This window comes from Mastacembelus armatus, chromosome 15 (genome assembly GCF_900324485.2).
Source record: "Mastacembelus armatus chromosome 15, fMasArm1.2, whole genome shotgun sequence".
Lineage (NCBI taxonomy): Eukaryota > Metazoa > Chordata > Actinopteri > Synbranchiformes > Mastacembelidae > Mastacembelus > Mastacembelus armatus.
The window spans coordinates 294,285-318,508 of record NC_046647.1 but is presented as its reverse complement, the minus strand read 5'-3'; the positions used below and the strand labels follow the sequence as shown (position 1 = coordinate 318,508).

General features: G+C 40.9%; 1 protein-coding gene across 7 annotated transcripts in view; it reads left to right on the top strand.

Moving 5' to 3' along the window:
• ltbp1 (latent transforming growth factor beta binding protein 1) overlaps positions 1-24,224 on the top strand; it is a 206,642-nt gene that overhangs the window by 74,352 nt on the left and 108,066 nt on the right. For 6 of the 7 annotated variants that reach the window (XM_026308759.1, XM_026308760.1, XM_026308761.1 and 3 more), the window contains exons 4-5: positions 4,704-4,843; positions 22,286-22,456. In XM_026308759.1, coding sequence (XP_026164544.1) covers positions 4,704-4,843; positions 22,286-22,456 — 311 coding nt within the window. The remainder of the gene's footprint in view (positions 1-4,703; positions 4,844-22,285; positions 22,457-24,224) is intronic. The other variant, XM_026308755.1, reaches the window with a different exon arrangement.

Sequence of the window (24,224 nt, the reverse complement as noted above, 5' to 3'; positions counted from 1 at the left end):
TATATGCTTTGTCAAAGAGGAAGGTTTTAAGTCTAGCCTTAAAAGTACAGAGAATGTCTGCCTCCTGAACCCAGGCTGGGAGCTGGTTCCACAGGAGAAGAGCTTGATAACTAAAGGCTCTGCCTCCCAGTCTGCTTTTGGAAACTCTGGGAACCACAAGTAGACCTGCACTCTGAGAGCGAAGTGGTCTATTGGGATAATATGGTACTATGAGGTTTTTAAGGTATGAAGGAGCTTGATTATGAAGGGATTTGTATGTGAGAAGAAGGATTTTAAATTCTATTCTATATTTTACAGGGAGCCAATTATTTTACAGGGAGCCAATGAAGAGAAGCCAATATAGGAGAAATATGATCTCTCCTGCTAGTTCCTGTCAGGACTCTGGCTGCGGCATTCTGGATTAATTGGAGGCTTTTTATGGAGATATTGGGACATCCAGATAGTAATAAGTTACAGTAATCTAGCCTTGACGTAACAAATGCATGGACTAGTTTTTCTGCATCATTTTGAGACAGGATGTTCCTAATTTTGGAAATGTTGCGCAGGTGAAAGAATGCAGTTCTAGAGATTTGTTTTATGTGTGAGTTAAAGGACATGTCCTGGTCAAAAATAACTCCAAGGTTTTTTACAGTAGTGCTAGAGGCCAGGGTTATGCCATCTAGAGTAGCTATAATTTGAGAAAAGTTATTTCTGAGATTTTTTGGCCCAAATATAATGACTTCTGTTTTCTCCGAGTTTAAAAGTAAAAAGTTACTGGTCATCCAGGCCTTTATGTCAGTTAGACAGGCTTGAAGTCTGGTTAACTGGTTTGTGTTAACAGGTTTAATAGATAGATATAACTGAGTGTCATCTGCAGTGGTAATTAATAGAGTGCTTCCTAATGACATATCCTAAAGGAAGCATGTACAGGGTGAACAGAATCGGTCCTAGCACGGAGCCTTGTGGAACTCCATAAGTAACTTTGTTCGTGTGGAAGGTTCATCATGGACATGAACAAACTGGAATCTGTCCGATAAATAGGATTGGAACCACTTTAACGCTGTTCCTCTGATACCAATCACATGCTCCAGTCTCTGTAATAAGATGTTGTGGTCAATGGTGTCGAATGCTGCACTAAGGTCTAGGAGGACAAGTATTGAAACAAGTCCATTATCTGAGGCTCAGAGAAGATCGTTGGTAACTTTCAACAGTGCTGTTTCTGTACTATGATGTGCTCTAAATCCTGATTGAAAATCTTCAAATAGTTCATTCCTGTGTAAGTGGTCTGATAGCTGCTTAGCAACAGCTTTTTCTAGGATTTTATAAATAAATGGCAGGTTGGATATTGGTCTATAATTAGCCAAGACTCCTGGATCAAGACTAGGCTTTTTGAGTAAAGGTTTGATTACTGCAGTCTTAAAGGACTGTGGTACGTAGCCTGATACTAGAGATAAATTTACCAAGTCCAATAAAGATGAGTTCATTAATGGCAGGGTGCCTTTAAGCAGTCTAGTCGGGATGGGGTCTAAGAGACACGTTGATGATTTCGATGAAGCAACTACTGATGTAAATTCAGAGAGATCTATGGGAGAGAAGCAGTCTAAACATAACTGAGGTCCTACAGATGATTCAAGAGCTACTGTAGTAGAAGATTCATTTATGGCAGGTATAGGAAGCATCTGCTGAATTTTCTCTCTAATAGTTGTGATTTTATTTGTAAAGAAACTCATAAATTCATCACTGCTGAGAGCTAAGGGAACACTGGGCTCAACGGAGCTGTGACTTTTTGTCAGCCTGGCTACAGTGCTGAAAAGAAACCTGGGATTGTTCTTATTTTCCTCGATTAGTGATGAATAGTATGCAGTTCAGGCTTTACAGAGAGCTTTTTTATATGTTAGTAGACTGTTTTTCCAGGCTAGAAAAATTTCCTCTAAGTTTGTGGAACGCCACTTCCTTTCCAGCCTTCGTGATGCCTGCTTTAAGGTACGAATATGTAAATTATACCATAGGGCTAGTCTTCTCTGATTCACTAACTTCTTTTTCAGAGGGGCTACAGAATCAAGCATTTCACGCAGTGAGGTTACAGCACTGTCAACAACATGATCAATTTGGTAGGGAGTGGGATTGAAGCAGCTGCCCTCCACTATGTTTATACTTGGCATAGACGTAAATAAAGATGGAATCATTTTCTTAAATTTATTAACAGCGTTGTTGGATAAACATCTGCTGTAGTGGAGTTTTCTTCCGAATGCTGCATGATCCATCATTTTAAATTCAAAAGTTATTAAAGAATGATCTGACAAAACAGGATTTGGGGGAAAAACTATTAGATGTTCAATTTCGATGCCATAGGTCAGAACAAGATCAAGGGTGTGATTGAAACAGTGGGTGGGTTTATTAACATTTTGAATGAAACCAATTGAATCTAATATAGAATTAAATGCAATGCTGAGACTGTTATTTTCAACATCTACATGAATGTTAAAATCTCCCACTATAATAACTTTATCTGATCTAAGCACTAGATCAGACAGGAAGTCAGGGAATTCAGTTAAAACCTCTGAGTAAGGGACAGGTGGACGGTACACAGTGACAAGTAGAACTGGTTTTTGTGTTTTCCAGTTTGGATGCGAGAGGTTCAGAGTGAGGCTCTCAAATGAGTTAAAATTGTTCTGAGGATGAAAGTTTAACAATAAGTTTGAGTGGAAGATTGTAGCTACTCCTCCACCTCGACCTGTGCTTCGAGGAACATGATAATTTTTATGACTGAGGGGGGTTGATTCATTCAGACTGACATATTCATCCTGCTGTAACCAGGTTTCAGTAAGATAAAGTAGGTCAATTTGGTGATCAGTTATCAAATCATTTACTAACAGAGATTTAGATGAAAGAGACCTAATATTTAATAGTCCACATTTGACAGTTCTGTTTGTCTGTTCAATAAGAGGAGTGGTCTTAATTTTTATTAAGTTTTTATGAATAACTCCTCTTCTGTTAACTTCTGATTTATTTGATTTATATGTTCCAGGGGCAGACACAGTCTCTATGTGGTTTGAGGGGGGTGGCGGGTCTAAGGAAACTGCAGAGAGGCGTTTTAGACTGAGTCTCTGCATCCCGGTCCCCACCCAGGATTGTCAGGCTTTAGGTCGGCTAATAAACTCGGCCAAATTTCTAGAGATGAGAGCTGCTCCATTCAAAGTGGGATGGATGCCGTCTCTCGCTACCAGACCGGGTTTTCGCCAGAAAGTGGCCCAGTTGTCTATGAAGCCCACATCGTTTGCTGGACACCACCTAGACAGCCAGCGACGGAACGACGACAAGCGGTTAAACATGTCATCGCTGGTCAGATTGGGGAGGGGTCCAGAGAAAACTACGGAGTCCGACATTAATTTAGCTAAGTTACACACCGACTCAACATTAATTTTAGTGACCTCCGATTGGCGTAATCGGGTGTCATTGCTGCCGACGTGAATAACAATTTTTCCATATTTACGATTAGCCTTAGCCAGCAGCTTCAGATTTGACTCGATGTCGCCCGCTCTGGCCCCAGGAAACATTTGACTATGGTCGCTGGTGTCTCTATTTTCACGTTCCTGACTATGGAATCGCCAATTATCAGAGTCGGTTTCTCAGCGGGTGTGTCGCTGAGCGGGGAAAATCTATTAGAAACGTGAACAGGCAGGTGATGAGCCGTGGGCTTCTGCTTAGGAGTACGTTTCCGTCGGACCGTCGCCCAGGCTAATTCTCCGAGCTGCTCCGGAGCTGCCCTTGGACCGCTAACAGACCCTGAGCTCGGTGGCTCCACACCAGCTAACGGGGCTAGGCTAGCTGGCTTTTGTTCGAAGGTGCGGAGCGCGCTTCCAAATCAGTGATCCTCGCCTCCAAGGCTTAACAGAACCTTACACTTATTACAGGTATCATTATCGCTAAAGGAGGCAGAGGAATAACTAAACATGTGGCACACCGAGCAAGAAAGAGAGAGAGGGAGAGGCCATGTTAGCTAAGCTAACTAGCCAGCTAAGCTAACCGGTAGGCTAACGAGCGCTAAGTCAGGAAATAGCAATAAATACCGGTCAAAATAGAAAGGTACTTGACTAGTACCGGAATGTAGCAGTTAATGAATTGTTTAGAGTTTAGTTAGTTTTTAGGTGTGTTAAACTATAGCTAGTCTGTTGCTAGTCTGTAGACGAACTATACAACACACACAACACGATACGCTTGCAAGACAAAAGTGATTCGCTTACCCGGAGAGCAACACCAACAGGGGGCCAGCTGATACAAAAACTGATCATTTTCTGTGCTCTTGGTCAATTGGCATTGACCCGTTCTGCAGAACATATCCTCTGTTGTGACTGTTGCTTTGCCTGTTGCCTTGCCTATTAAATTTGCCATCCCTTGACCTGAGATTTGCCTCCAAGTATTTTGCCACATCTGACATCTCATTATCTTGTACACTTCTTGACTCAGGCTTTTGTGCATGGACCTGTGCTTATTTAAGAACCCTTGTAGTTAGGTTGTTATCTGTTAATATTCACACTCACACTATTCATACTCAAATTAAAGTTGAGATGTGGTACTTTAATGTACTTTCAACATTTTAATCTAAATAATTAAAACAATGCAAATACTTACAAACTGGACTGTATTTTATATTACAATTTTTTATCCTGTGTTGCCAATTTTGTATTTATGGTATTTGTTTGTGTTTTCCTCTCTCCCTCCAGGATCCGGCACCCAGGTCAAAGCCAGCAGTATGCTCTAAAGCCCAAATACTACCACACACATACAACACACATACAGACACACGTCCAGTCCCAGCCAGAAAGGCCGGTCCCACTAGCAGTGAGACACAACCCGTTTCATGGTGAGTAAGTCATCCTAAAACCATGTTGTTATGTTTATCTGGTAATTTTAAAGACAGGAAAGTGTGAAAGTCAACAGAATGGTTTGTAAAAGATATTTTCTAGTGCATTGTTTGCTATTAGTCCATCCATCCATTTTCTATACCCACTTATTCCTTAACCAGGGTCACGGGGATCTGCTGGAGCCTATCCAAGTTCTCTTTGGGTGAAAAGCAGGGGTACACCCTGGACAGGTCACCAGTCCATCACAGGGCCACATAGAGACACACAACCTCACACACATGGGCAATTTAGAGTCACCAATCAACCTGACATACATGTTTTTGGACTGTGGGAGGAAACCGGAGTACCCGGAGTAAACCCACGCAAGCACGGGGAGAACATGCAAACTCCACACAGAAAGGCCGGGTTGCAAACCCACGACCTTCTTGCTGTGAGGCAACAGTGCTATGCTAACCACTCATCCATTGTGCTGCCCTCTTGCTATTAGTCTTCAATTTCCATTTTTATAATGATTTGAGATGCATAATTCATCACAGTCATGAATGCTTGTGTTATTATAAATACTAAAGACACATGTACATGTAGCATGTTTGTCTCACAAAGGTGTCAAGTCTGCAAGAAAATTAATAATTTGAAAACCAGTGGATGGTTACAGGGAATGGTAAGCAAATTAGAGAATAGCATCATACTAAAGCAACAAAGTATGAAGCAGTAAACATATTCATAGTAATTAATGTTGCAAGATACATATGGTAGATTTAGGAAAGTTTTTTTTTTTTTTTAAGTTACAAACTGACACCTCTACTTAGCTGCTGCCTTCACTATATTAGATGTGGATACTGTGATGAACAAATAACGACCTGTAATGAAGGGCCATTATTATCCAAATAGGCTAAATCAAGAAAACAATGTCTGTTTTATGAGTTCAGTTCAATTCAGTTTATTTGTATATTATCAAGGGATAATAAAATCATCTCAAGGCACATAGAAACCCAACAAATCCCTTATGAGCAGCATTTGGTGACAGTGGAGAGGAAAAACTCCCTTTAATGGAAGAAACCTCTAGCAGAACCGGGCTCAGTTTGGGTGGCCACCTGCCTCGACCGGTCGGGGTGTGGAGTATTAGTTAAGGGATAATCAGTGACCACTAGATGACCACACCTGACTTTGTATTTTTTATTTGTATGGCATAAAGAGGCATTGCCTGCTGCTTCTAAGTGTCGGAAATGAATTGTTAGTCTACTTTTCTGAGGGCAATTTCAGCGAAAGGCAGGTAGGGTGAGTTAGGATTGAAGAGATGGAACAAAATAACTATAATTTGGAAGAGAAATGCTCAATTAACATGTGCCTCAATGGATGTGAAAGGGAGAGGCTACCTAGAGTGCAACCTCTCTATCCCTTATCTGTCCCCACTTAAGTCTACTGATTCTCAATAGCCCTGCAACAGAAAAGACATTATTTATTGTGTGACAATCAACAATCCATATGTCGTCACACTTTCAGCTATATAGTCAAATTAGGTCAATCCAGTGTTATTTGTTTAGCACCTTTCATGCACAATAGTAGTTGAAGTACAGAAACAAAATTAAGGAAATAGAGCAAAATAAAAATGAACACCAAATCAACACAGACAAATGTACATGTGATAAAAAATAAGTTGCTATAAAACGTTAAGTCATGCTATTATAAACTGGATGAAGTAAAAATGATGGATCTCAGGTCATCTGATTGGTTGTTCAAAGAGCAGGACTAACGTAACTAAAAGCTTACTCTGAGGACCTGGATCAGAAGTATAAAGACACCTGCCAGCCCACACCAGAAACATGTATACATACACAACTCCCCCTTATAAAAATGCTAACTACCACCCGTTTTAGCTTCCACACTAGAGGATTTGAACATGGCATATTTGGATTCCATGTCTCCAACTTTTTTGAATTTTTCTGGAGGTCAAAATTAAAGATGTTAAAGATGATGACTTTGGCTAGATGTTCCTAGTTCATCTTCATTGCACATTTGAATTTACCTGGTCCCTCTCACCACCAGTCATCATTTGACAGCTGTGCCGCTCTCTCCATCCTACCGTCCAAAACATAAAGCCACAAATTTAGTGATATTACCAAAAGTCAATCATCCCTTTTAGGCCTAAGGTGTTCTGCTACCATATACACTTTTGTGTCTTTGCCTGGTAGTATTTATAAAAAAATACAAGAACTTGCTCATGCTCATATAAAAAATGGGTAAACAGGTATACTGTAACAGAGGCTGCCAAAACAGGTCATTTTGACAGGTCAAAGATAGCCAAATTAAACATGGAGATCATTTTGTGAAGATATCAAGTGATATTTCTGGTGGTAGTCTGGAGTGGCTGGCTGTTAAGCTGCTGGCAGCACACTGGCTTGACAACAGTGCAATGCATTGCTGTCATACCTACAACTTGGTAAACCAGATAAAAAAATTGTAGTCCAAATATTAAGGAAACATAGACAGACCAGGAAATAAGATTTATCAAGCTAAATGTCAAAAAAGTAGTTAAAAAAAGACAAGTCAAGTCAGGGACTCTTAAGCTGGCAGTGTGTCTGTGAGCATGAACAAACTGAGGTTCATGCTTGGATGATAAGCTCCATTGACTTGTGGTATTCAGATTTTTATGAGACATATTTTATGCCTGAGATGGCCAAACCATTTTGAGGCAAAAAAAAAAAAATCTTTGGGCCAAAGGTTTTTTAGACCAATTCTGGCTGGCAGTCAAGTTCTTATAGATATGACAGATCAACAACAGCCGTAACTGAAGTTGGTTATTGTGGCTTGTCATAATTTCAAGGCCATTTCTAGTATGTGTCTATGAATAAGTCAGTATTTATCAAAGAATCTGCATCCTGCAGTTTAAGTGGTTGTGCATCTGACCACAGGCAGAGGGGCCAACAGAGGCATATTAATGGGGAGGTCAGCAGACAAACCATGTTGATGTTTGGCTTTGCTGAACTGCAGTCTTAAGCAAACCCAGAACTGGCCAAGGTGACCCAGACCCAGTTTGGCAATAACCTCCTCAGCTCAGTTTATGTTCAGTTTATAAATACCAGAGAGAATACACAGACATATAGGAGGGAGACATTGGCAGACCATTTATATTCAGTACATATTTGGGGAAGCCATAGAGCAGGGGTGTCAAACTCAAATTCACAGTGGGCCAAAATTAAAAACTGGGACGAAGTCGCGGGCCAAACTCAATATTTATTGAAAAATTGACCGCAATTGTGCATGTTTTTACTTCTCTCCAGATATGTAATGTTGAACATTTTCATATGGAAACAAACTTTAGTTTTGCATAAACATTGAATTTGGAACAAGCGAAGCTTAATAAACACATGAGAAATTAAATTTGAAATAAAACTCAGTGGTATTCGTTTCTTATGTCTCTCTCTATCTGTAGCCTTTCGAGTTCCTTTTTAATAATGTAAATCTTTTTTCACAGGCCAACAACAAAACAACCAAAAATAATAATTTCCTTCAATGAAAATGCAATCTTTCATCTATTAACAGTCCTTGCCTTGGAGTAGAAAAAGTGCATAAAGACAACATTCATTCAAGCTCAATTTGCTACACTCTGATTTACTCTGGTGCACATTGGCTCAAGCCAGATACCTGACATCTATTCTTAGATGCGAGTGCATCAATGTCTGGGGTTAGGCTCTGAGCTGAGGAAATCCTCAGGATTGAGTGAAGGTGTTCATCAGTGAGACGACTCCTGAGTGGTGTTTTGTTCATCTTCATCAAAGAGAACAGTTGCTCACATAGATATGTGCTGCCGAACATAGAGAGCATTTGAGCAGCTTGGGCACGGAGTTGGGACAGTGTGTCGGGGAGGAAACATGGAAACTGTGCAGCACCCACAGAGTCATACTTTGACTTGAGTGTGTCACTACACTGGAGTTCAATCAGCTCCATTTGGAGGTTGGTTGGTGCGCTTTCCACGTCAACGGCAAATGGATTACTGAGCAGTTCAAATCTGCATTTCTGGGCTTCAAAGTCGGCAAATCGCCGGGTAAACTCGGCGCTGAGTATGCTGAGTTTTTCAGCAAACTGTGCACTAGGCAACACGGTGGGAGATATCTGCTCTTTCATGGTTTGGCAGCACGGAAAATGACCCAAGTTTCCTTGCAGCATCTGAGTCTCCCACAGGCACAACTTGGTCTTAAAAGCCCTCACCGCAGCGTACATGTCTGTGATGACGTGGCCCCACCCCTGAAGCTGCAGGTTGAGCACATCGAGATGGGTCAGGATGTCACACAGAAATGCCAGCTCACACTTTTTATCCCTGAGCTCTGTTGTGTCTTTCCCTTTGCTTTCCACAAACTGACAGATTTCCTCACGCAGCTCAAAACATCTGTTCAGTACTTTTCCTCGGCTTAGCCATCTCACGTCTGTGTGATAGGGGACGTCTGTGTATTCCGAACCAAACTCCTTCAGAAAAGTCTTGAGCTGACGGTAATTCAAACCTTTGGCTCTTATGAAGTTAACTACTCGTGTTATGGTGCTCATAACATGTTCCATTTTCAGGGCTTTGCCACACAACGCTTCCTGGTGTATGATGCAGTGATAAACTGCAAGCTCACCTGCATGGTTCTCTCGCATCTTCTCCCGAATCCTGCCCACCAGTCCACTCTTTTGACCGTACATCGCGGGGGCACCATCTGTTGTCAGTCCAACAAGTTTATCCCAAGGCAGCCTCATTTCATTTACACATTTGGATACCTCTTCAAAGATTTATTTTCCTGTAGTTGTGCCATGCATTGATTTTAATCCCAAAAGTTCCTCTGTAACGCACAGACTCGAGTTCACGCCACGGATGAAGATTGACAGCTGGGCAGTATCAGATGTGTCACAGCTCTCATCCACAGCAAGAGAGTACGCGATAAAATCTTTTCCTTTTTCCATCAGCTGTTCGTGTAGATTGGTGGCGAGATCACATGTACGCTCAGCCACAGTGTTTCTGCACAGGCTCACATTTAAAAATGCTTGCTTTTTATCTGGGCACACGATGTCGCAAACTTTGACCATGCACTTTTTGACAAACTCGCCCTCATTAAAGGGCTGGTTTTGCAATCTCTGCTATCACAGTAAAACTAGCCTTTACAGCAGCCTCACTTCGTGATTTTGCTTTTGTGAACATAGTCTGCCATGAAACCAGACTTTTTTTCATCTCCTCTACCTTCTGGAGCTTGTGCTTTACGTCCAGGTCCTTGTACTTGTCGTGGTGTTTCGTTTCATAGTGTCTTCTTAGGTTATATTCTTTCGTTACAGCCATGGTGGCTCCGCACACAAGACAAACAGGTCTGTCCTTTATATTCGTGAACATATAATCTGCCCCCCACCTGTCTTGAAAGCTCCTGTTTTCCATCTTTCGTTTGGCCATTTTTGGGGCGGGGTGGATTAATTTTGTCCGAGGTGACTGGTAGCATGATTGGTAGCATGATGATTGCTAATGATTGTCAACAAAAAAGGAGGGGGTGCTTGGCGGTCTCGACTAACGCGCCAACGCACTAACAAAGCATTCTGGGATTTGTGGAATTAGCGGTGTATACGCTATATACTGGCGGGCCAGCTCTAATACAAATTTGACATGATCTCACGGGCCAAATATAATTACACGGGCCTGAGTTTGACACCTGTGCCATAGAGAAATAACTTTACCTTCCAAATAGGTATTTGTCAAATTGACTTATTCTAAGTACTGTGCATAAATGTGCTCTAAGCTGGTCTGAGAGTTTTTATAATTACAACGAGAAACCAGAAAAGTATTTAATTGCATTTTTTCTCAGCAATTAAAACTGTCATTATTTTCTGTAAATTACAAATCATTCATGTAATGGCTGTTGACATGGTTCATGGATACCTCGCTGTAGGGATCAAGCATTCACACTTTCCCTTTATCACCCATCAGTATTAACACTCTCATCCATGTGTCTTGGCAAGACAGGTGCATTCGCACCTTTTCAGCATCTGGCCAGAATGCACAGGAGACTTTCAAATCTCCCTTGAGTACTTTTTAGAGATCAGATACCTCAGTCTGCACAAGCTGGTGTACTTAGATTACTAGTATGAATATTTTAGGGCTATTCCAACTGCTGAATAATGTGACACAGTCATCCATATTCTTTCACAAGAAAAGAACTGGAAAAAGATGCAAACTCAGTCCTGAAGTCTTGTATGGATCTCAATATAACAAATTATCTTTTACCTTACAGACAGTTTGTGTAAAACACAAACCTTAGAACTAGCCCCCTTTCCCTTTTGTACTTACTAGATAGAGTGTTAGCAAGCAGTGTACTGTGTCACAAAGAAATTGTCCACATAAGGGTTGTTTTGAGTTCATTGTTACAAGCTGACCCTTGTATCGGGGGGGCAAGTGATGCAAGTGGACCAGTTTAAGTTATAACAAATTCCAGTTTATAACATAAATTCTGGCTCATTGTTATTTGATCACTGAAATTCTAATTCAAAATGATTTCTCTTGGTGATGTAGAGTTTCACATGGTAACAAGAACCACCCCCACCCACCCAAAACAACCTCACCATTTACATTTATAGTTCATTGACTGAATTTTCTCATGCCCTACAGGAGGCCTTTTGTTTTAGGTCAACTAAACAGTCTTTTTAACCCTCTGGGGTCTAAGCGTGTTTTGGGGCCCTGGACAAGTTTTGACATGCCCTGACACTGTAATCAGCGCAAACTGGGCTACAACAATATGTGAGCAGCATGTTAATACATGATTGTGTTTTTAAGAAAACAGTGTTTATGCATGGTTACTGAAAAACTAAAATTTTTAAGTCACTGAAATAAGGCCATAAAACACAAACATTGGTTCACAAGACTTTGGAGAACTGGATCTTGTAGCCCAGAGTTTTTGCTTCACAATGATGTGAATATCAACGTTTTAATCACTGATTTAAATTTTCTAAGACACTTTTTGTTTAGAAAAGACATATGCAGGAATGTGTGTTTGATCATGAATAATCATGTGATTCACCTGAGAAGACAAAGACCTGCACAATGAGCTGAATAATGAGCCTTTCAGTCAGGAATGTGGCTGAGAGGGAATTACTGCAATACAATGCAGATGTATCAGATGTTCCTCTGAGGAACAGTGCTCCAATCCAAAGTGCTTCTTCACCCACGTAACGTGCCATCATCCAAACGCACAGAAAAAGTGAGTAAATTCTATGATGAAGCTTGACGTTTTATGTCATTTCTTGGGGGCTTGTACATAATTACCTGGCTCACCTCAGATTATTTCCATATGAACATTGCACTGAGTGCGAGGCAGGATCACATTAGCTATAATGTGGGGAGACGGGAGAAACTGTGCGGCTCCTTACTTTCATACGGATTACATAAAAAGAAATGATTTGTTTTCGACTTGAATAGTTTCATTTAAAAGAAGACATTTCAAGCTTTCTATATATATATTACTCATTTTTATGAGGCAGGTATTCACTGAGATTCTGATTGTTTTATTTATGTCTGTGAAGAGAGATGACAGAGACGGAGAAGACAGAGAGCGCACCCTGTCTGCTTTCTTTATTTTACAAAAGCACAATGTTTTGTTGTTATTATGAGTGTATACAAATAAAACTAGACCCTTTACAGATTCGAATGATATATTGCTCTTATCTGTACAATCAAAACTGACGAAGTAATTTAAGTTTGTTTCGGCATTATAAAGAGAAGATGCCACAAAACGCACCTGCGCGTTTATCGATCCCTGAGGGTTAACATCTGTTATTGTGAAACAATATGATCTGGTATTTTAGTCACAACATTGTAAAGTTCTGTTGTTCAATTCTCAGATTCACAATCTGGTATATGATAGGGTCTCAGCCATGTATGTTACAACAACAGTTGTTGTTTACCACTTTATTGTTGGCCCAGACCTTAGTTGTGCATCTACAAATATTACTCTAAGTCTAAAAGACCAATTAATCTGTAAATTTACAGTGCAGTTTTCAGAAATTGTGGGAGTGACTGCATGAAGCTGAATGTGATTGCTTAAAAAAATATGAAGGCATGGCTTTTCTGCATTTTTCTCCCACCTTGATGCTAGCCAAACCAGGCTCTTCTTCTGGTAAAATTCGGCAAATAGTATGCGGCGTAGTGTTGATAATTTGATTGGCACACCATTGAACCAATCAGTTAACCCTCTGGGGTCTGAGGGGGTTTTGGGGGCCTGGACAAATTTTGACATGTCATGATATTTGTGCTTTTTTCAGTGTCTTTTAAACATGTCTAAAGTCTAATAACACTGTAATCAGCACAAAAATTATACAATAATATGTGAGCTTCAAGTTTATACATTATTGTGTTTTTGAGAAAAAAGTGGTTATGCATGGCTAGTGAAAAACTACAATTTTTTACTCACTGAAATAAGACCATAAAACACAAACAGAACATTGGTTCACAAGACTTTGGAGACCAGCATGTTGTAGGCTAAAGTGTTTACTTCAGAGTGCTGTGAATGTCATCTTGTTCACACATTCACAGTAAACAATACACTGATTTAAATTTTCTAAGACACTTTTTGTCGAGAAAGGCCATATGCAAGAGGGTGTGTCTGAGGATGAATAGTCATGTGAGAACCTGAGAACACAAAAGACGCACTGAACGTCCAGACAAAGGCGCGCATAATGAGCCTTTCAGTCAATGTAGATGGGACGGATTAGTGCAGTACAATACAACACAATGAGGAGCCAAACGATCCTCATTTGAGTTAAAATCAGTGTTTTTACTCTGAGGACAAACTAAACTGTTTGTCTCTGTGTGGAATGTAAGGAGCGCCGCTTCACGTGCGTAACGCGCCATCATCCAAACGCGTCGAAAAAGTGAGTAAATTCTATGATGGAGTTTGATATTTTGTGTCATTTCTCGGGGGTGTGCACATATTTACCTGGTTCACCTGAGATTATTTACATCTGAACAGTGAACAGAGTACAAGGCAGGGTCGCATTACCTGTAATGAGGTGAGACAGGAAAAAACGGACTTCTCCTTACGTTCATACGGATTAAATAAAAAGTGATGATTTGTTTTTGACTTGAATTGTTTCACTTAAAAGAAAACATTTCAAGCTTTCTAGCCATATAATTCTTATTTTTATGAGGCAAGTATTCGCTGAGATTCTGGTTGTTTTATTTACGCGTCTGTGAAGAGAAATGGCAGAGACAGAAAAGTCCGAGAGCGCACCCTGTCGGCTTTCTTTATTTAAAAAAAGCACAACGTTTTGTTGTTAATATGATGGTATACCACTAAAACTAGACCCTTTACAGATTTGAATGATATACTTCTTTTATCTGTACTATTGGAATTGACGGAGTAATTTAAGTTTGTTTCGGCCTTATCAGAAAAAGATGCGTCAAAACGCGCCGGCGCGTGCGTCGACCCCAGAGGGTTAATCTTGCTGTTTTACTATGCTCCTTACTTACATTTTGATGGTATCACTGGAAAGGAAACACTTTCTGGTTCATTGTGAAAAAGCCATACTATTATTATTATAGTTATTGTGGCTACATCATACTGAACTAAACATACAGACAAAAACTTAGCAAAAATGTTGGCTTTATCTTAGCCTTATTTTTTTGTTGTTTTTGAATAGAAATTTATGAATGTAGGTGTTCCTGGTGAACCTAGTGACAAATTATCTGAGAGTCACATTTGTGGACGAATACAGGTCCAAACTGTGCGACAGATAGTTAAAAATTAACTTTCTGCATTGTAAGACTATGTCTAGGCAGAAACCAAAATGGCTTTTTGGGGACTCCAAAATGGCACAATGTAACCAAATGACTTGGATGGTAAGAAATGTAAAACACTGTATTCTACTGGGATTCAGTTTACTGAAGTTCAGGCCATCCCTGAATGTGTGGATTGGGCTGACTGCACTTCGGACAGTGGGTATCCAGAAGGCTTGTCAGCATTCCTCGGAACTCCTTTGGCTGCAGACCTAGGACATCTGTTTGTCATCGCGTTGCTCTCTTTGTCTGGCCACTGACCACTGGATCTGGCAGATTATTCTGTGGAAATTCACTGATGTCGCCTCCTGTGGATATTCACATCCGGTTCATAATGGTAAACTTCACTGTGCTGTGAGTTTCAGCTTAAGGTGAGCTATTTACTACAAAACTGCAGAGGACGTCACAAACTTAGCAGGCAACTCTTTTTATTACTGGATTCCTTCATGTGGGGGAGCAGAAGCTACACTCTTCTTGTGTGTCCTGAGAGATGGCTGTATGTGTTGTGTGCCTGACTCAAGAGGCGGGAGTCCCCCATGCTTAGTGTATGCCTCTCCTGATTCTCTTCTTCTCTGTGAATCTCTGTTCTTGTTTTTCTCCTGCTGCGGGCCTAGTTAGTACTTGGGCAGGACACTGAACCCCAAGTTGCCCCCTGGTGGCTGTTTCACCAGTGTATGAGTGTAAAATAGTGTAAAAGTGCTTTGAGTACACCTGAGTGTAGAAAACTGCTATAGAAATTTTACCACCATTTACCACTTTGGAAGACCAGGGGCTGTTAGACTCAACAGCACAAGCCAGTGCGGTCTTAGTGTCAGTCCCAAGCCCGAGTAAATGAGAGGATTGCATCAGGAAGGGAATCCAGCCAAATCAATCATGTGGATTAATTGATCCGAAAAAAAAAAATTAAAATAGAAATAAAATGTATAGTGTGGGCTTCAGTATGCCGTGCTGTGGTAAAAATGACGATCAGTTGTTTTGAGGGGCCAATTCACAAAGTGGCCAATACTAGTGTGAAGAGCATGTTTCTGTTTCCCTGCCTTGCCTGCCTTGCCTGTCTGCCTGTACGACAAGCGGCACTTTCTCTTTCCCTGTCTACCTGCCTGCCCGAACAGCAGAGAACTTTGTGTTTTGCCTGAGCCCTGGAGGATCCAGGGGAATAAACCTGCCTGTGTTCCGCAATTGGGTCCTCACGTGTTCTTTCCTTCACCACCACCACGATAGCATAACAGCACGACAGCTTCTCCCAGTGTTCTCGGAACTCTTGGATGAAGTTACTATCTCCTGAAAGGAAAATCTATATTCCAGCAAACACCCCCACCCCCCTTCTCCCCTATATAGGGTGGGTCTTCCTTGGATTTTGATAATATAGACAAGCTCGTGATAGCCTGCTTTCCGCCAATGGAGCCGCTGGTTGCAACACATCTTGATCCAAAGTTATCGGCTGCTTCACCAGTACCACCCACCCTCCCATCCAAGGCCGACCGTTTTCAGTCCACCTTGACTGAGAGAGCGTACATGCGGTAGCCTTGTTGGTGAGAGCTTTTAATGTCAGCTCTATGTTGATTGCATAACAAACGGAGCACATAGGACCATAGGAGGCTATGGCTGACGTGCCCCACACCACCACGTGGGATTACATAACCACAGTCACAGACATATGCCTACGTGTTCGCCACTGCACTGCGCTGGGAAATTTACGGCTATGCTTGCACTACAGGAAAGGGCAAGGTGGTTAAATTTAGCCAATCTGTCTCACAAAGAAAAGGAGGACAGTTTAGATATTCCGCAGAAATATAACAAGTATTATTCATAAGTCATTGCATAGGTTTTAAGGTATTTAAGGCTGAATGTGAGCAGGGGGAGAGCTGTTTGTTAATAGGGGTTCTCTTAGTAAGAGCTGTTACGCCCGGCCTAGGGGATACCGGGGCATAACACAATGTGAGTTTTCTCCCAAACTCTCCCACTCTCAATAAAATCCAGGAGCCCACTAAATACAATTAACGAAAGCCATTTATTTTCCAAATATAATCAAAAAGTAACTCTGTCAAACACTCCAAGGCCCAAAATAACAAACAAAAACGCTGAAGCAGCCCTACTATTACCTAACAAAACAAAACCAACAAAAAGACAAGTATACTACCCTAGTCTCCTAACATAAACAGGAGAAAACAAAAGTAAAATAACTGGGGTTCTTACTACAAAAAGAATATTTGGTGCTCAATATTTACAGTGCAATTATCGTCACAAGGTCGTTACTCAAAGGTTGCAATTATCAAATGAACAAACAGTTTCCACACTTCGATTGGCTTCTTACGGATACAGAGTTCACACTAAGAGTGCTGGTTTGGGAGTGGCAGAGATGGAGAAGAGCTCTCCGGCTGCAGTCAGTGGGAGCTTATAGTCTTCCCCGAAGGACTGGACCAATCCAGGAACATCAATTCAGTTTGAATGGACCAACCCCATAGATCCACCTATACTCCACGCCCACCCCTTTCTCTCTCACACATACATACACATACACACACACCAAGAACTAGGGAGGAGAGAGCTAACAACAAACAAATCATAACAACCCTCACAAATAATGACCCAGTGTCATAACAGAGCTGGTGGTCTGTTTGTCAAATGGAGTCTTGACAGTGCAGTATTTGGTGGAGAGGGCTATGGCACTTCCTGTTGTTTATCTTAATAGCTCAGTATCTTAGGGGCAGTAAATTCCTTAAGGGTAAAATTCCTCTCTCAGTCCTGGAATGTGAACATATTCCTGTCTTACGTCCACTACACATGCAACTTATGGGTGACTCTTAGGCCCAGTCCAGCCTTTGTTCCTAAGGTGCTTGGGTCCTACTCTAAGGTGGATGCTGAGGCTTTCTAGCCACACTTCCCAAGAACAAGAGCATCTACATAAGCCATGTCCTGTTTGTGCACTGCATGCTTATGTGGAGGTCTCTTAGGAAAGCAGACCAATTGTTTGTATCCTGGGCAAAATCCCACATGGGAAAACAGTCTCCAAACAGAGGCTTTCCCAGTGGACTGTGGAAGCTATTTCCCTGGCTTACAACAGTGTGGGCCTCCAGGCCTACAACAGCGTGGGCCTCCAGGCTCCCTTGGGACTGCGGGCTCACTCCACTAGGGGCTTGGCGCCCTCTTGGGCCTTGTTCAGAGGGGTATCCATTCAGGACATTTGTGCCGCTGCTAGTTGGTTATCTTCTCTTACTGTTGTTAGGTTCTACAAACTGGTTGTCATTCCCAGGGTTTGGCCCACTCTGTCCTTGGAGTAGGCTCCTCCAAGGATATGCCCTGCTCATAGGCATCCGTTGGTGGAGACCAAGGCTGGCAGTTGGTTGCTGAGATAAGCTTGTCTGGCAATACGGGAGTCTCCATATCCCATAGTGAGACATCACAATGAGCGCTATAAAAGAGAACTTTAGGTTACTTGCGTAATCCCGGTTCTCTAAGTAGCATGAGTGAGATATCTCATCGGACCACCCTTCTTGCTACTGGAGTAAAGCAAGAAGAGGAGTGCTTATTTTGAATGACTAGTGACATTGTGTCAGGAGCTTATAAGGCAGGACGTCATGACACACACGTCACGACTGCCTGCCACTCAGGGCTGGGGTAGTGGTACAGTGCTTCTGTAAATACGCGATGGGGCGTATCCCATAGTGAGACATCTCATGCATGCTACTCAGTTATGCTAAAGTTATTGGACAAACCGCTGTACCCTCCTGAGCCATAGCTGCCTCACTGGCTGTTTCTTATGATATTGTTGGGCTTGTGGTTTTTTTATTTTAATTTGAGATAAATTTGAACCAGTGATATATTCTTTTTTCTTACATGCATATGATTTAACCTGCTGCCTGCATTAAACACTTTGCAAATTACTGTTCATGCTTTAGTCTTTGTGATGTGTTATTTTAGTAGAATCAATGGAACCTGTAGCAGAGATGAGGTCTGATAAGCTCATTTCTTTCTAACTCCACACCCCCATATTTTTTTCATTTTAAGCCTGAATGACGCAATTGATGTCACCTAATGATGATCAGATTTTACAAATAAGGCTGTTTGGGTCTTCATATATGCGGTAGTGCTCCCCAACAGTACATTTTGATGTGGACGATTGCTACATTTCTCCATGTTCCAAGAATGGAAAAAAGTTATGATATGACACATTAATGATTGATTGATTCTCCTGATGTACAGGTCCAGATAATTAGCAAATATTAAAAATGAATAAATAAAATCTTACAAAAAGGTTCTGCTTTCCACAGATATGCATGACATTCATACATGGAAATAAAAAATGTTCTGTGGACCACAGTACAACATAGAACAGGGGTTAAGAATAGGTGCAAAAACCATAAATTGATGCAAATAATAAAAATAATAATAATAACAACAGCAAATACAAGCACCAAACAGTCTGAAGGGAAAGGCTCTTACATAACAAGATTATACTAGGTTCAGTGTATTTTCTCCTCTTGCAGCAAATTTAATATGCTAACGGAATTTTTATGTGCATGCTGAACTACCAGTTTTCTCATTAACCCCATTCTGAGACTTTCTGTCAAGTAATCAAGCCAACTACCTATTATTTTTTCTAATTAGCTTACAGCCCTGAGTGGCAAAAACAGAGTGAAAGGGCAGGGCTTTCTAAAATGATCCTTTTGTTATCTATCCCGATCATCCTGATTTTAGTGTCCCTAATGTCACACTTTTCCCTGACGGATCTTCAATTGAAATTCTTTGCTTGGCTTACAAAAATCTATTGTGGGCCAAAGGAAAACATCAGAAATTACCCCTCTGACCAGCGTTTATGCTATTATCCCTCACTGCTACACACTTTCCACTCTCTTTGCAGCCTGGCAAAATCTCATATTTAACATTTTAGCAAATATTGTCAAGTATTTGAATTGCTTCATTTAAAATGTTATGTCTGAGATGCTATCCTGGCTCTCCTATTTGCACAACCAAAGAAATCTGCCAGCAATGTGCACATTCTTAGAGGAGCATAGAAATGTTGGAGCAGGGAGGGAGGTTTCAGAAGGTTTCTGAATGCAAAAACATTTTATTGTTGCTGTTGTCAGGGATCTACTGCTCAAAGTCTTGTCAAATAAATTTTAACATAGTAGGATTAATGTGATTGTTATGAATCAAAACCAATAAGCTGTCAGACAACCCGTCATTGCTTGACTGGCTGACAGGCTGTTTTAAAGACATATGCCCCCGAAGTTTTCTGGAAAACTAGCCAAAGGCAGCACGATTTTGAAAGTAGACAACAGAAGAAATCCCTTTTCATTTTTTTTCACTTTTCATTTTAATTTTGTTGTAATTTTACTATTACAATGCTGCATGAGGTGAAAGTGAGCTGTTTAATACATATTTTAGATTTAAAAACCAGCAAAAACAAACATTGCACTATTTGTATTCTATTCTATTTTCATTTTTATTATTTAATAGTTTTCAACATTGTCTGTATGTAACTGAGCTACTGTGACCAAGGAATTTCCCTTGTGGACAAATAGAGTTTATCTAATCTAATCCAATCTAATCTAATCTAATCTAATCTAATCACTATGTTGAACTAAGAGCCCTATAAAAAGATTTTTAGTTTTCATTTGTAAAAAAGATAAATAAATAAAATGAAACATTAAGTAACAGCTTGGATGCAGGCAATTTTTCTTAATGCATTGCAGAACTAGTCATATACATGCACTAAACACTAAGATTGATTTGGTGTACCTGACGTCCACACTGTGAAAACGTATGCTCTATGAAAATACAAGTGTCAGATTGGCTTTGTAGGCTCTAAACATGAATGAGGCCACTCTGTCAGACAAGGCTGTATCATACATGTCTACTTGATGCTCCCCCAGCAGCCCCTCTCTTCCTTAGACCAGCTGGTTGATAAAGTTTATTTTCCTTGTTTATTATTTTTGGAAATAATCTTCCCACGAAAGGGAGTCGCACACACCACGTTTAGACTTGGAAACCTGGATAGTCATATATGATCCTGAATGCACTAAACCACTTAGTGAATGTTAGCCTGGTACATCTTATCCACTGTTTTCTTTCTTACCTGCTTTATGCCTCTGCAAAGAGCCGATAGCCACAGACAAAGCGCTGACTTCTGGAGACAGGGGTTTGGACCAGCACAGTAATACAGAAGACAACTGCACAGGGAAGACATAAGATTGATGAAAGCGAATAAAAGTGAAAGACCTGGAGGAAAATGATAATGTGAAAATGATAGTATGATAAGCATTATTTTTGTCAGATTTGTGTTCTTCACTCTTCCCTCCTCCCCGTGATTCTCAAGATACAAGATTCAAGACTCAAAGTGTTTATTGTCATATACACAGTAAGGAAAGCATGTTTTCCTGTACAATAAAAGTCTTTCTTTGCTGTCCATGCCAAGTAAAATGATCAGGTATAATCTAGATAAATACTAAGTATAGTCAATATGTACCACAGGTGATAAAAATAGCAGCAGTAACAGTAACAGATGGGCAAATTGAACCACAATGATAATAATAGCAGCAGTAAATTAATTAAATGTGCAATGTGCAAATTGTTGAAGCAATTCAGCCAGTCTGTGTCCACTGGCTACCTGTTTAAAAGTCTGATGGCTGAAGGAAAGAAAGAGTTCCTTAACCTGGAAATCTGGTATTTCACACTCTTGTACCTCTGGCCCGAGGGTAGGAGTGTGTTGGGAATCGGTGGAGTCCTTAAGACAAAGAGAGCAGTAGAGTACTGGTGATCTTTTCAGCAGTCTTCACCACTCTCTGCAGACTTTTGCGGTCCATCGCAGTAGTGCTGCCATACCACACGGTGATGCAGCTAGTCAAGATGCTCTCAACAGTACAGCTGTAGATGACATGCCACACTTCTTCTGCCTCCTCAGAAAGTACAGCTGCTGCTGTGCTTTCTTAATCAGCTGGGTCACTAATGTGTACCCCCAGATATTTAAAGCTGCTCACCCTCTCCACTTCAAGCTCCCAGATTCTGTACTGTAGGCTGGGCTTTATGGACAGGGAAAAATTCTCAGCCAATGGGGAGACGGGTATAACAAACTTATACTTCTAAAAACTTCTGAGATGTCTTCCTGATCTCAGTGTGGCAAAGTATTTTTGGATTGCCTTCTTTATTTGAACATAGTTTGCTAAACTATGCTCAAGTAAAAACTAAGGATGAAAAAATGAGAAGAAAACCAGCAAGGAAGATGTGCAGGCAGAGGAGCTAAAGGTGGCATGGAATAAGGTTTTGTATGCTCACATGCCAATATCCACCTCTCAGAAACTTAAAATGAGGAATTGGAAGACATCCTAGAGTTTTGTTTGCTGACTCAAGTCTCTGATTTTTTTCTTTTTTCTTTTTTTGCTGCTCATATATCAGAGGCACCACTGGATTTAGGAGCAGTGGAAGTAGTTGGGGTAGTTGGTAGTAAATAAGTGGCAGGAGGAGACAAATCACAAGTTTTTCAAAATTGAAAGTTATAATTTAGATTTTCTGTTGTTGTTTTGAGTTGAGCCCCAGCAGTTGGTTGTGGCAATCTGGAACCTGAAACTGGTTTAACATTTTCCAATGGATCTAACAATAACAAAAGTTTGTGTGCTCTCACTCCCCCTCCTCATGGTTTGCGCCATGTTTTCGACAGCAGTGGGCAATCATACAGGAAGGATCAAGGTGGTCTTCACACCCACCATCTGCAAATTTACCTGCATTGGAGGAAGATGTCACAACAACTGTGAGCTGGGAAACACCACCACCATCATCAGTGAGAATGGTCATGCCACAGACACCCTGACAGCACCCAACTTCAGAGTAGGTGAGTGATCCTGACTTTGGTTGCTTCTTTGGTTTAATTCCCTCTGATGCACCCAAGCACATTTTTGTGTTGTAGGGACATTAACATTCCCTTTGACTTTTTTGAAGGTGCATCAGAGGATTAAGGACAAATCAGTACTGACTGTCAACAATACAGCTATTGATAGAAAACACTTCGAAATATAGCTAAAGTGACATTAATTTCACTTTAGAGGTTCCTGATTTTTCATAATTACATTTGATATTACAACAAGCTTAAATTTATTCTACGCTGTCGTTAAACTGCTTAGTTAATGAAGTGTGCTGAGAAGTTGTTGGTCAAGACACATCTAGAATGCTTAGCATATCTAAAATTATGAAAAATTTTTGATTGACCTGTGTGTCCCTGAAAACTTTTGAATACAATTTGTAAGAAATAAAAAAACAGGGGCATCTTTTCTTGGCTGACTAAAGTGTTTAATTCAGTGAAGTAACCAAGAGTGATTACTTGTTAATCTAATCTTTTGCTTCCCCAATAACTCTAAGTATAATATGAATTCTATATAGTGTTCTTGGTAACCTATGTGTCCACCGTGATACCTGTTAACTAATTTGGACAGTCTATAGTTTCCTGTAGAGGTCTAAATACATTATATATTGAAGGAAACATGATTCAGCCCGTTTAATGTGTCAGGTAGTAAAATGAAAGAAAATGGTTAATGCCCTTGAATTGGATGTATCTAATAATATTGCTGCCAAAGATGTAATAATGCATATGACATGTTCTTCAGTATTTTGCACAGAGCTGGTTGAGTGTGTCTGAACCTGCCTCAGTCTTTACCTGGAACAGATCCATGTTCCTGGCTCTGACACAAGCAGAAACATGTGACGAGTAAACGTGAATTTCTGCCTGAGTCAGCTAAACAAATTAGTATAACTGGGGTTGGACCAGCTCAAAGGAAAATAACATCAAACTGTTTGCTCAGGATGACCTGGAGGCATGTTTTTCTTCTGCTTGCTGGAATTCAGCACGGGCCAGTATCTGCAGCTCCAGGACCAGGGACACCTGCAGAATGTACAGAGAGAGCGAGAGAGAGAGAGAGAGAGAGAATGAGAGAGAGAGAGAGCACAAACTATGGAAGAGAGAGAGCACGAAGTTAGTGACATTATTGACATTCAATGGTGGAATATACATGTAAGGAGGGAGGAGAGGAAGAGAGGGGAAGGGAAGAGAGTGTTAGGGCTAGGGTAGGGGAGCTCAGTGCACCGATGGTCCTCGGGCAGTCTAGGCGTATAGCAGCATAACTAAGGGATGGTTCAGGGCTACCTGAAGCCAGCCCTAACTATACGCTTTGTCAAAGAGGAAAGTTTTAAGTCTAGCCTTAAAAGTACAGAGAGTGTCTGCCTCCTGAACCAGACTGGGAGCTGCTTCCACAGGAGAGAAGCTTGATAGCTAAATGCTCTGCCTCCCATTCTACTTTTGGAAACTCTGGGAACCACAGGTAGACCTGCATTGTGAGAGCGAAGTGCTCTATTGGGATAATATAGTACTATGAGGTCTTTAAGGTCTGAAGGAGCTTGATCATGAAGGGATTTGTATGTGAGAAGAAGGATTTTAAATTCTATTCTATATTTTACAGGGAGCCAATGAAGAGAAGCTAATATAGGAGAAATATGATCTCTCTTGCTAGTTCCTGTCAGGACTCTGGCTGCAGCATTCTGGATTAATTGGAGGCTTTTTATGGAGATACTGGAACATCCAGATAGTAGTGAGTTACAGTAATCTAGCC